Source organism: Armigeres subalbatus, chromosome 1 (genome assembly GCF_024139115.2).
Source record: "Armigeres subalbatus isolate Guangzhou_Male chromosome 1, GZ_Asu_2, whole genome shotgun sequence".
NCBI classification, from domain to species: Eukaryota; Metazoa; Arthropoda; class Insecta; order Diptera; family Culicidae; genus Armigeres; species Armigeres subalbatus.
In genome coordinates, this window is record NC_085139.1 from 100,235,265 (window position 1) to 100,247,786 (window position 12,522).

Consider the following 12,522-nt stretch of genomic DNA (forward strand, 5'->3'; position numbering starts at 1 on the left):
TTGACCCCAAGCCTATGGCCGTTGACCCGTTGTCGTCCTTGAATTCCGCCACATGCAGACCACCTAGTTCGCCACCCCCATGGCCGCCCATTCGATGTTCTTCGGCGTCCCTGGTGCTAAGTAGCGGCAGCACTGTCCTCCTTCCATGGGGTAATGTAGTGATGGCTGGGTTGGCTGCGTTCATGGTTCGTGGGAGTAGTTGGGACGTTTAACATTCAACAACTGCAAACGTTTTATTATTTTTTTTAAAACAATTTAAACGAATACTACAAAACGCAAATATCTCACCAATCTTGGACAACCCGGATAAAAAATACAATAGAGTTGCAATAAAGTTTTGTGTGCTGTCACGTGGTTTTCAAGATGTTACATCGAGGCAACCTACCCAGCCTATCAGAGATCCACCTAGTAACAGTGGTTACCAACTACACTTGTTTATTCAATAAAACATTCATTCTGTATTTTCCTATCGAACAAGACGAACGTTTATTTAATCTGTTCGATACAGAACAATTGGCGACGAAAGGATTTCAAACCTACAAGCAAAATGGAAGGATTTGCTCCGCCCAAGTTTTCTTTTGGAGATCAATGGGAGATGTATCAAGAACGTTTAGAGCAATATTTCCTAGCCGTGGATTTAGAAAATGAGCGTAGATCCGCTATACTTCTTACCTCGATTTCGCTAGAAGTTTATCAAACGGTAAAGAACATCTGCCATCCAGAGAAACCAAATGCTAAGTCCTATGAAGAGCTGTGTGCGTTGTTGAAGGAAAGATTCTGTCCGGCGATAATTACTTATCGGGAGCGAACATCGTTTTATAGAGCAAGGCAAGAATCTGGAGAAAGCGTACAAGAATGGTACGTTCGCTTGAAGAAACTATCCTTGAATTGTGATTTTAAAGAACATTTGGACCATGCACTGAAGAACATTTTTGTGACGGGACTACAACCCGGTCCGATTTTTGAACGGTTGTGTGAAGAGGAAGACAATGTTTCATTGGAGAATTTGCTCAAGATTGCGGTGAAAAGGGAAGCCACATTAAAAAACCGAACATTGCTGGAAGTTAACAAGATTAACGAGAAGAAGACAAGTTATGGTTCGAAGCCGGCGAAGAAAGTTAGTTCGGCGACATGTTTTGCGTGCGGAAAGAATAACCATGATTTTAGAAGTTGTCAGTATCGAAGTTATGTATGCAAGATTTGCAAAGAGAAAGGCCATATTGCCGTGGTTTGTCCAAAGAAACAGAAAGCGTTTTTCAAGAAGGAGCAAACGGTCAACCACTTGGAAGTCAACTCTGTTAGCTGTTCTGAGCCGTATTACGTGGATATTGCAGTTAATGGACGAATGACAAGATTTGAAATGGATACTGGATCACCAATAACGATTATCTCTGAGACGTTTTACCGCAATAATTTCGGAGAATTTACACTTCATCCGTTCCGTGGGAAGTTGGTGTTCTATACAGGAGGTGAAGCTACACCGAAGGGAGCTTTTGAAGCTGTTTTATGTTATCAAGGTCGACAAGCGGTTGGTCAAATTGTGGTAATTGAAGGAGGGCGCAATCCGTTGATTGGACGTGATTTTATTGGAGAGTTGCTTCACTTGCGGTTAAACAAACTTGACACGGAGTCGAGTGACTGTCAGGAAGTTCAACTGAAAACTATTTTGAATGAATATCAAGAATTGTTCGATGGATCATTGGGTTGTTATAAGCATTCAAAGATCAACTTGCTATTGAAACCTGATGCTGTACCGAAGTTTGTTAAGCCTCGAAAAATACCGATTTCGTTTCAAGCTAAGGTTGAAGAGGAACTGGACGCACTAGAGAAGACTGGTATTATTACTAAGGCTGAGATTGCTGAGTGGGGAACCCCGTTAGTTCCTGTTTTAAAGAAAGACAAGTCAATTCGTTTGTGCGCTGATTATCGAGTAACTGTCAACCCGTTTCTGGAAGATAAGCGATACCCTATGCCTGTTGTGGAAGATTTGTTCGACGCGTTGCAAGGTGGAAAGTTATTTTCGAAACTGGATTTGAAATCGGCGTACAATCAGCTAGAGCTTGAGGAAGAATCGAGAAAAATGTTGGCATGGAGTACTCACAAAGGAATATATTATGTGAACCGTTTGCCGTTTGGTACTAAACCAGCCTGTGCAATATTTCAAGAAGTTCTGGAAAAGTTATTGCAGGAATGCAGGAATGTGTATCAATTTCTTGGATGACGTTTTAGTAACTGGTGCAACTGTAAGCGAACATCTCAAGAATTTAGCAAGAGTGTTGAGTAAGCTTTTAGAAGCCGGATTTCGACTAAATCGTGAGAAATGTGAGTTTTTCAAAGAAAGAATGCAATTTCTGGGACACATTATTGACGGTGATGGACTGCATAAGGATCCGGAAAAGGTTCGCGCTATAATGGATGTTCCAAGACCAGAGAATGTCAAGGCACTAAGAGAATTTCTCGGAATGGTAACGTATTATTCGAAGTTTATTCCGAACATCTCAGCAATACTGAGCCCTTTGTATCAATTACTTAAGAAGGACAAACGGTATGATTGGTCTTCTGAATGTGACGTGGCGTTTGAAACTGTAAAACAGATATTATGTTCGGATAATGTGCTGGTGCCGTATAATCCTGAATTGCCAGTTATGTTAATTACCGATGCGTCTGGCAAAGGAATCGAGCTGTACTCTTACAAGTGTTTCCTGATGGTAGTCAACGGCCAATAACGTTCATTTCAAGAGTTCTCAAATCTCACGAACAAGATTATTCTCCATTGGATATGGAAGCGTTGGCTGTTTATTATGCGGTTCGAAGATTGAGCAGTTATCTTCTTGGAAAAAGCTTCACGATTTTGACGGATCATCAACCACTTGTGTCGTTATTTGGACGAAAGGGAATTCCGGATATGGTGTTCGGAAAGTTACAACGTTGGGCTGTTTTCCTGGCAAATTACGAATATGAGATCAAGTACATTAAAGGAGTTAGCAACAAAGTAGCTGATTTCTTGTCTCGATCACCAGTTCAATGCTGTGACGATGAAGTTGAAGATGATGAAGAAGTTATGTTTCTGCAGTATATTGAATCTGAAACAAGGTCATTGGTCGAACAGAAACAGCTTATAATTGAATCAAGGCGGGATCATGTAATAAGCTGTGTAGTGCATTACGTTAAGACCGGATGGCCAGGTAAAGTTGACGATCCTGAATTGAAGAAATATTATGTTCGTAAGGACGAACTCGTTGTTGCAGAAGGCGTTCTTATGTGGGGCACCGTATTACAGCACCTATGAAGCTAAGGTATTTTTTTGCTGCGAGAACTACATTCAACTCATCGTGGCTCATCTCGTTGGCTCGAAACTATTTCTGGTGGCCAAGTATCGCCAAGAAAATAGAAGACATGGGAAAAAGATGTGAAGCTTGTATCCAGTATAGACCAGATGCTAAAAACTCATCGATTGGAAGTTATGTTCCCGTCCGTTTGAAAGGATTCATATCGATCACTTGTTCCTGAAATCGTCACTCATAGTTACTCTAAGTGGGTTGAATGCTACTTGGTTCGTTCACTATCTACTGAAGAAACAATTGAGAAGCTGGAAGATTGTTTTGCAAGATTTGGTAATTGTGATACCCTGGTTTCTGATAATGGAAGGTCTTTTACGGCGATTTTTGCGATGAAGGAATTCGTCATTTACCGTCAGCACCGTATAGTCCTTGCTCAAATGGTGCTGCAGAAAATGCTGTCAATACTTTCAAATATGCTGTGAAGAAAATGTTATTGGATAACTGCATTCGTGGTAAATCACTTTCAACAGTAATGAATGCACACCTTCAGATGTATCGGGCTACACCACATTGCACCACGAACGAGACGCCGTTTAAACTAATGTTTGGACGAGAAATGAAAACCCGATTCGATGTTCTACGAAGAGATCCAAATGTAAACCATTTTGCGAAGACTTGGAAAATTAATGAGCGGAAGAAGGAAGTGCGTTTCGCTATTGATGAGGTAGTATATGCAAGAGACTATCGTGATCCTGAACGACAACGATGGATCAAGGCAAAGTTGTGCGGAAGAAAGGGATGAGTTATACGAATGCTATTCTAAGGAATTGGGTACGATAGTACGAAGATCACATCAAATTCTGAAATACGATTATGATGATTACGAGGAGAAAGAAGTTGCCCGTGGAGAAATAGTATGTGAAGCATTACCTATTCCCGATGAAGAGTACTTATCAGCAGAAGACGATGATACTTTACAAGTACAACAAGATCAACTCCAACCAGATCAACCGCAACGAGGTCATTATCGTGCAGATGGAGTTTACGTCACAAGAAGTAGTCGGATGGTACGAGTTCCAAGTAGGAATTAGCTTACGGGGAAGATGTGCTGTCACGTGGTTTTCAAGATGTTACATCGAGGCAACCTACCCAGCCTATCAGAGATCCACCTAGTAACAGTGGTTACCAACTACACTTGTTTATTCAATAAAACATTCATTCTGTATTTTCCTATCGAACAAGACGAACGTTTATTTAATCTGTTCGATACAGAACATTGTGTTTTCGTTTGCAGCCTACGGGACTTAAGCTGGTTACGTAGTCTGTAATAAGCCCTGTTTGCAGCTGCAATTCGCCTTTCCACCTCGCGGGTAACATCATTATCGCACGTCACTAATGTTCCAAAATATACAAATTCTTCTACCACTTCAAATTTTTCACCATCCAGCACTATTTCGCAAGCACCACCACTAATGAACCGACGTTGGTTAAGAAAATTATTTTGATCTCCTAATCGCTTCCTTAGGCGCTATATTGAACAGTAAATTCGAGATTGCATCACCCTGCTTTAATCCATCTAAGGTAACAAATGACGTCGATATTTCATCCGCAACGCTTACACTTGATTTCGATCCGTCCAACGTTATACGAATCAGCCGGAAAACCATGTTCAAACGTAATTTGTCATAATTCATTCCGTTTCACTGAATCGTAGGCCGCCTTGAAATCAATAAACAGATGATGTGTCTGCAAGTTGTACTCCCGGAATATATAAAGGATTTGTCTCAGGATAAACAAACATTTGATCCGTCGTTGATCGGCCCTCACGAAAACCTGCTTGTTATTCGCCGACGAAGGACTCTTCAAGCGGTCTCAATCTGTTGAACAGAATACGGGACATAATTTTGTACGCCGAATTAAGGAGGGTTATTCCTCGGTAATTGGCGCACTCCAGTCTGTGCCCTTTCTTAAAGAGAGGGCAAATGAGGCCGTCCAACCAGCTAGCAGGCAATTCCTCGTCTTCCCATATTTTCGACATAATATGGTGCAGAACTTCATAAAGCTGCTCACTGCCATGTTTGAGAAGTTCAGCCGGGAGCTGGTCCTTCCCCGCAGCCTTATTGTTTTTCAGCTCTTTAATAGCTTTTCTAACCTCATCCAGTGTAGGCGGCTCCACAGCTTGTCCATCGTCGCTAATATTTATTCTGTTCACCGATGCACCGTCACTTCCACTATTCAACAAAGTCTCGAAGTGTTGCTTCCACCTGGCAGACACTTCGGTTTTTTTCTGCTAGCAAATTTCCTTGTTGGTCGTTGCACATGACGGGAGATGGCGCTGTCTTTCTCCGCACGCCATTGACAGACTCATAAAACCTCCGCATATCGTTCTGCTCCACTTTTTCCTGCGCCTCGCTAATCACTTGTTCTTCATATTCTTTCTTCTTTCTGTGGTGGATTCGTTTTTCGGCTGCTCTTGCTTTCCTTGTACAACCGATCTCTATTCGATTGGGTACCCGACACCAACATCCGGCTTCTGACAACGTTCTTTTCGTCTGTCACTCTCTGACACTCCACATGGAACCAACCCGTTCTGGATCGCCTCTGTGCAGTGCCTACCACTTCTCGTGCTGTTGTGCTCACCGATCCATGGATCGACTCCCATAGATCGTTAATGTTGTCGTTAACGTTGATTGTACTTATCCGTTCGTCACGCTTCTAATCCTTCCGCCGATAATCATTCGATTTTGTAACGCATCGTTTGCTGTGATCTTTCGTTCGCTACAGTTGACAACCGTGATCGAATTTTACTGACAACGAGGTAGTGATCAGAGTCAATGTTCGGACCTCTGAATGTCCGCACATCGATAACATCCGATAAATGGCGCCCATCCACCAGAACATGGTCTATCTAGTTGCAAGTTTCACCATTTGGGTGTCTCCAGATGTGCTTTCTGATATTCTTTCGTGCAAAATAGATGCTACTGATGGCCATCCCTCTGGCAGCTGTGAAATTTACTAGCCGTAGGCCGTTGTCATTGGTAGCGTAGTGACCGAAGTAACCAAAAGTTTCTTTAAGAGTACGTTTTCCGCTGAATCAGCTTGACCGAGCTGCTTAAGCGAAAAACGTACTCTTAAAGGAACTTTTGGTTACTTGGGGAAGCTCTCCCTACCAATGGATCAATCAAGGTAACTCATTTTGCTCTCACCGCATCAAAACAACGGTGGCACTGTATACGCATATTTCTATTCGTGTTGTTTTGACAGAACATGTCTACGGTGGCTCGATCTGTTCGTATCATAGCGGCAGTTTTTGCTTATTGATTGATCCATTATGGGACGGAAAAAATCCTCTCTACCGACCTGAGCGTTAAGCCCCAAACGCAATACAGCGGAACGGCGACGGAAACGAAAAAATTGACATTTAGCCCATATGTTTTCTGTCAAATTTGCCGTTTCCGTCGCCGTTCCGTTATATTCCGTTTGGGACTTTAGCGTCTTCGATAATAATTATCACGTCATTCTTTGGGCACTCTCCATAGGCTTTATCAAGACATTCATAAAGCGTGTCCTTAACGTCGTCAGATTTATCGTTTGTCGGTGCGTAAAGGTAGGCTGTAATTGTTGAATTTGCCCCGTATCCTCAACACACAGATTCGTTCGCTAGAGGGTTTTCACCGCATCACTTGCTTCATCTGCTTGCCCATCACAACGAAACCAACTCCATGTTCTGCTTTTCTGTCGCCGCTGTGATAGATGTTATTTATATTGCTTTTGCATTGAAACTTTTCGTTTCATCACTGAAACCATTGCCACTTGTCTTCCGCGATTGCTTCCACTACAGCGCATTTCCACACTTCATTCACTCCTACATCTATATGGCTGTCAAAATGTGCATTTGACAACTAAATTTTCAGCTAAAAGCTCTATTTTTTTACACCGGTGCACTTACACAAACCAATTGACATCAGTTGTCAAAAATCAGGAGTACCAACTTGACCACTATCGCCTTGTCGCCGAGTATGGCGCTGTGCTTGGCGCGGAAACCCAAAGGTGGGAATAAAATTTTGGGGCTTATGCGCAATACTTGAATGCAGTGTTGGTCGTGGGGTCCACGGCTCGGAATTCACGTTGAATAGCGGCCACGTTCACTCCAACCTTCTACAGTTCGCGAGCCAGAAGGCTCACTCGTCCAGGTTCATTTAGGGTCCTGACATTCCAGGTACCGAGTTTCCAATCATAGTCCTTACCTTATTTCGTTGCCGGGTCGTTTGCCAAAAATAACGATCTCTTTTTCTTCTATCTCCATTTTTCGTGGTATTTGAGAGGCTTCAGTAAGCTACCTTACCGGGGTCGTGTTACTTACATCGCGCTGGTGGGGATATTGTGTATCCGGAATAAATTTATACCTATATTTTATATATATTAAATTTATATATAGATACAGGCAACTTTCCCAACTTCGGAAGTAGTGCGCTGGATTCGCCTGAAGATGCGCTAAACAACGCATCAGTTAGTTTGACAAATAAAACTTCGGAAGAAAGTTCGGTTCGGAAGTCCCGACTTCCGAATTCTAACTTGGTGCTACGCCGACAATATGTCACCTTAGGTATAGCTGACGCGATACAGCATTTCGTTGATCAGCCACTGGGTACCAGGCAGACGCTGTTTCAGCCGCACCTCCTGGTGAACAGACGCTTGAGGCGTATCTTCTCACTCCAGCTGATGTCAAAAGGTCAACAGTGCCCAGGCTGCACTACCAGCTAAGTACACCAAGTACACAACCCTTAGCTGGCGGTCTTTTGTCATCGGACGACCCGTGGAAGCGTGAGATATAGGAACTTGTGGACCAGAGCTGCGCTTCTTCCTTGATGTCAACAATAGAGGTAATAAACTATAGAGGACGATTGTGGCTGCGGTTCCCATTGTTATCGTCCCCAAACATGTTGGGTACCTAGCGTCAAAACGTAATGATTTTTCCTTCGGTGACATTTAGTGCCCTATCCAGCTTTCCAGGCTCGGTAATGGCGGTTTGTCGGTGTGTAAAAATCAATCGATCACTGTACTTTTTGACACTAGCTGGAGGAAAACTCACTGGTGAAAAGGCCTTTTTTCCCTTCCCCTCACCCAGGAACGCCAGTGAGCTTTCCTCCAGCTAGTGTCAAACAGTACAGTGACTGATTGATTTTTACACACCGACAAGCCCTTGGGGGCAGCAGGGACAGCATGATGTCCAAGGGCTTGACGACCCCTCCCCAGCTGTCTGCGAGTTAGGGAGAACTGCCTAGGGCGTGGTGGGATTTAGCAGTGGGCTCTGCTAAAATCCTCCCAAAAACCACAAGTGCCCGTAAGCGGACTCTATCAAAGCGACTGTGTGCCGCTTCAAAGCACAAGCCCAGGGAGGGAGTGCCAACTGGCATGTGGAGTGTCCCTACTTCGGTAGGGTAGTGCGTGAGCTGCTTCGGCAGGAGTGAGTGATCTGTTTGTGCTGAGGCAGGAGTGTCATAGCGAGTCGCCGCCGCTATGGCCACCTCGAAGCGCAGCAGAAGTCTGAGTATGGACTGCACATGCTAAGGTAAGAGTGTCGTAGCGTAGTATCGTTGATTAGTCCCCACATACCGCTATCGACACCTCGAGGCATGGCAGTGGAGTGTTAGAATAAGTTGTGGAGTGTACCTACTTCGGTAGGGTAGCGCGTGAGCTGCTTCGGCAGGGAGTGAGTGATCTGGTTGTGCTGAGGCAGGAGTGTCATAGCGTGTCTCCGCCGCTATTGTCACCTCAAAGCGCAGCAGAAGTCTGAGTATGGACTGCACATGCTGATGCAGGAGTCGAGGTATCCCATCGACACCTCGAGGCATTGCAGTGGAGTGTTAGAGTGAGCACCCGAAAAAGGGTCACATGGAGCGAATGGTCTTTGGAGAAGCTGCTTCGGCGGCAGGGTAGCAGTGGGTTGTACCCACACACCTACAGTTGTGCACATGTGGTGCATGGGGAGTGTCCCTGCTTCGGCAGGGTAGCGTATGGTCTGCTTCGGCAGTGGTGTGATTGATCTGCTCGTGCTGAGGCAGAGTGTCGTAGCGCAATATCTGTAGGCCCAGGCAGTTACCGCTATTGACACCTCGAGGCATGGCAGCGGAGCGTCCGGGAGAGCATCCAAGTAAGACTCAAATGGAGTGAACTGGGTGCGAGCACCCAAGTCAGTCTCGCGTGGGATGAGTGCCTGTGTGAGCGATAATGAGTGAGTACGCTTAGTACTGCCGTCCCCCAGAAGTAGTACTGCGAGGTAGTTCCTGGGGGAAAGGATGGTGGAGCCAAAGGGAGTTTAGTCGGTATTACCGGTATGGTCGAGTCCGACACTCCAGTACACTTCCGTGTGGTAGTTTGGCAACTACAATGCACGTGTACTGGGTTAGTGTGTAAATGCATTCTCCCTTGTAAAAAAAAAAAAAAAAAAAAAACACCGATAAGCCGCCATTACCGAGCGTGGAAAGCTGGATACTCGCCAGCAAAAATGTTTCGCAAGTGACGATAGCGACAATCTTCTTCTATAGTTTATATTTAAAATACCTCTATTATGTCAACCATAGGCCTTTTCACGAGACGTTTAACATCAGCTGATTTTATCGTCAATTGACAGCTCTTCTATGAATGTGACAGCTTCGGGATAGGCCTTTTCACGAGACGTTTGAAAACAGTTGATTTTACCGTCAATTGACAGTTCTTCTATGAAAATGACAGCATCGGATTTGAACGGTTCGCTCAGCGGTTGTAAACAAGTGCAGTCCCGGCAGTGTCACATGAAAAGGCCTATTGCAGGCCTGTTCAGCGGTTGTAAACAAGTGGAGTTTCAGCAGTGTCACATGAAAAGGCCTATTTTGCAGCCATGTATACACGGTTAGAGAAAAAGTTCCTAATATTAGTTACTTTTCATTCAAATCGGGGGTTTAGCGTGGGAACCCAAAATTAAATATTTTTTTCTTGAAATTCTTCTTCTTCTTCTTCTTCTTGGCATTACATCCCCACACTGGGACAGAGCCGCCTCGCAGATTAGTGTTCATTAAGCACTTCCATAGTTATTAACTGCGAGGTTTCTAAGCCAAGTTATTGTCTGTTGCCTTGGTAACAAAACGCGTCGACCATTTTTTAGGCACTATCAAAATCGTCGCCAACATCTTTATTCTAAAATTATGTTAGTTTTATTAGAAAATAATGTCAATCTGCATTAAAAACAGGGCTCAATTTTGGGAAATAATGTGATTATTGAGTATATAAAATTTTGTTCACAGTTGATTTGACAGATCTTATGGCCATTTCTGCTGGCGACGATTTTGGCGTCAATTTGTTTTGCGACGATTTCAAATCGTCGCGGCCGATAAGGTGGGAAATTGATAATACCATTTTTGCATTCGTATATCATGAGGCTAACACGATGATACTTTTATGCCCAGGGAAGTCGAGACAATTTCCAATTCGAAAATTGCCTAGACCGGCACCGGGAATCGAACCCAGCCACCCTCAGCATGGTCTTGCTTTGTAGCCGCGCGTCTTACCGCACAGCTAAGGAGGGCCTGCTTGAAATTAAGTGAAATTCACTTAATATTAAGTAAATTGTACTTAATTTTGAATAGAAACTAACCAAAATTTAGGTAAATTTCACTCAACTTTTGTTAACATGAGATTACTTAGCGTTGGGTTCCTACACTCTGGTAAAAATCTATGCTGAATAGATTAAAAGTCATGCTAACTGGCTATTCGCCTGGTTGACCCAGTGTTAGTTTAAGTGCAGTTTATTCTCGATTAGTATAACTTTGATGAATACGGTATATAGTATAGATTGACCTTATTGCCAATAGTATTTCCTGGGAAAAATGTATTTTAGATTGGATTGTTTTGAATGTTTATATTTACAAATTATAAATTAAAACAAGAAATAGACAATTGATATTTTATTTTAAAAAAGATGTAAGTAATTTAACAAATCATTTGTAGTTTCCGGCATGCTCTGCATACAGCATTTTTGAAACATTGCCTTTTGGGTTTCCATGATAAATTGCCTGCAATCTTGAAGTTTACCACTATGGCATGCCAACAGTCGTCCGTCCCCCAACTTAACCGCAGCTATCCGTATTCGTGATCTCGGAATATACGCCTGACCTTGACTGCTACCCAGGTTTTCGATTGGTGTTATCCCGGCTGCAATTGATGGATCCATATGTCACTTTCGGATCGCTTAAGACCCCATGATGTAGCACAAGCGCCTCGCTCGGAAACTTGATTTGGTACTCGTTTCTGGTACTGACTATAGGCGGCCGAGGAAGATGCTTTGTTTGGTACTGTTTTGGGAGTTGGGACAATCGTAGAACCGAGCAAAGTGGTTATTTCGTGCCAGTAGAAATCGGCATCCTGGCTGATGCCACACAGCAGGGTCGAGTACGTGCTCGTGGATGAGATGCAGCCGTAAAACATTCTCTAGAGGCGAGCTTTGGCATTTATTTGATATTCTTAAACCCGGTCTAGAACAAAAAGACAATTCAAATGAATATCTACATATTCCATAGTAATGCTCAGTGTCTTACCTTTTGTTATCCGCAGATGCTGTTGGGTTAAATAACTAAATAATTTACGATCGTACTAATGAGGTTTACCATGCGCTAGAAGAAAAATGAAATTCTGCAAAAGACAGTATGCAAAGTAACGTATATTTCTACGTTAATCCCGCTTAGTTTAAATTATAATGATTGATAGTATACATTGTTAACCTAAGCTAGTTTAATTCATAGAAATGACAAATAAGATTAATTTAAAATCTTTTTCGGATTAATTATATTTCTGAGTGTACACTTTACTGCCCTTGTTGAGTAGTTTTGCTCTTCATTTTATGACAACAAAAGAAAAGGGGGGAGATGTCAAGAGAAATAAGTATCTAAAATTAAGTACTTTTTTCTTACCGTGTAAGTGTGTTGTCGGTTCAGTGAAAGTGGCAGCACTGGATTGATTGGCAGCACTAACCCGTTGATTAGCCCCTCGCTCCAGGGATGCCAGATATACAGACATGTCTGTATTTATACAGACTTTTGGTCTTGCATACAGACATCATGCAGATTACAGACATTATACAGACTTTTGATTGATGTTACAGACTTTTACAGACATTTGTTATCTTTGGAGAAAAACCGAAGCAGAAAAAAATATGAAAACCTGAGAATCTCCGATGATGATTCCAGTATAAATTAAAACCTAATGT

The 12,522-nt window shown here is 43.0% G+C and overlaps 1 protein-coding gene across 1 annotated transcript; it reads left to right on the forward strand.

Moving 5' to 3' along the window:
• The first annotated feature begins 547 nt into the window (after positions 1-547).
• Positions 548-2,221, forward strand: LOC134206374 (uncharacterized protein K02A2.6-like). Its single transcript, XM_062682078.1, has one exon. The coding sequence runs from the start codon at positions 548-550 to the stop codon at positions 2,219-2,221; it is 1,674 nt and encodes a 557-aa protein (XP_062538062.1).
• Positions 2,222-12,522: the final 10,301 nt, after the last annotated feature.

Coding starts and splice junctions, on each gene's coding strand:
- LOC134206374 (XM_062682078.1), top strand. CDS start 548: ATGGAAGGATTTGCTCCGCCCAAGTTTTCTTTTGGAGATCAATGGGAG.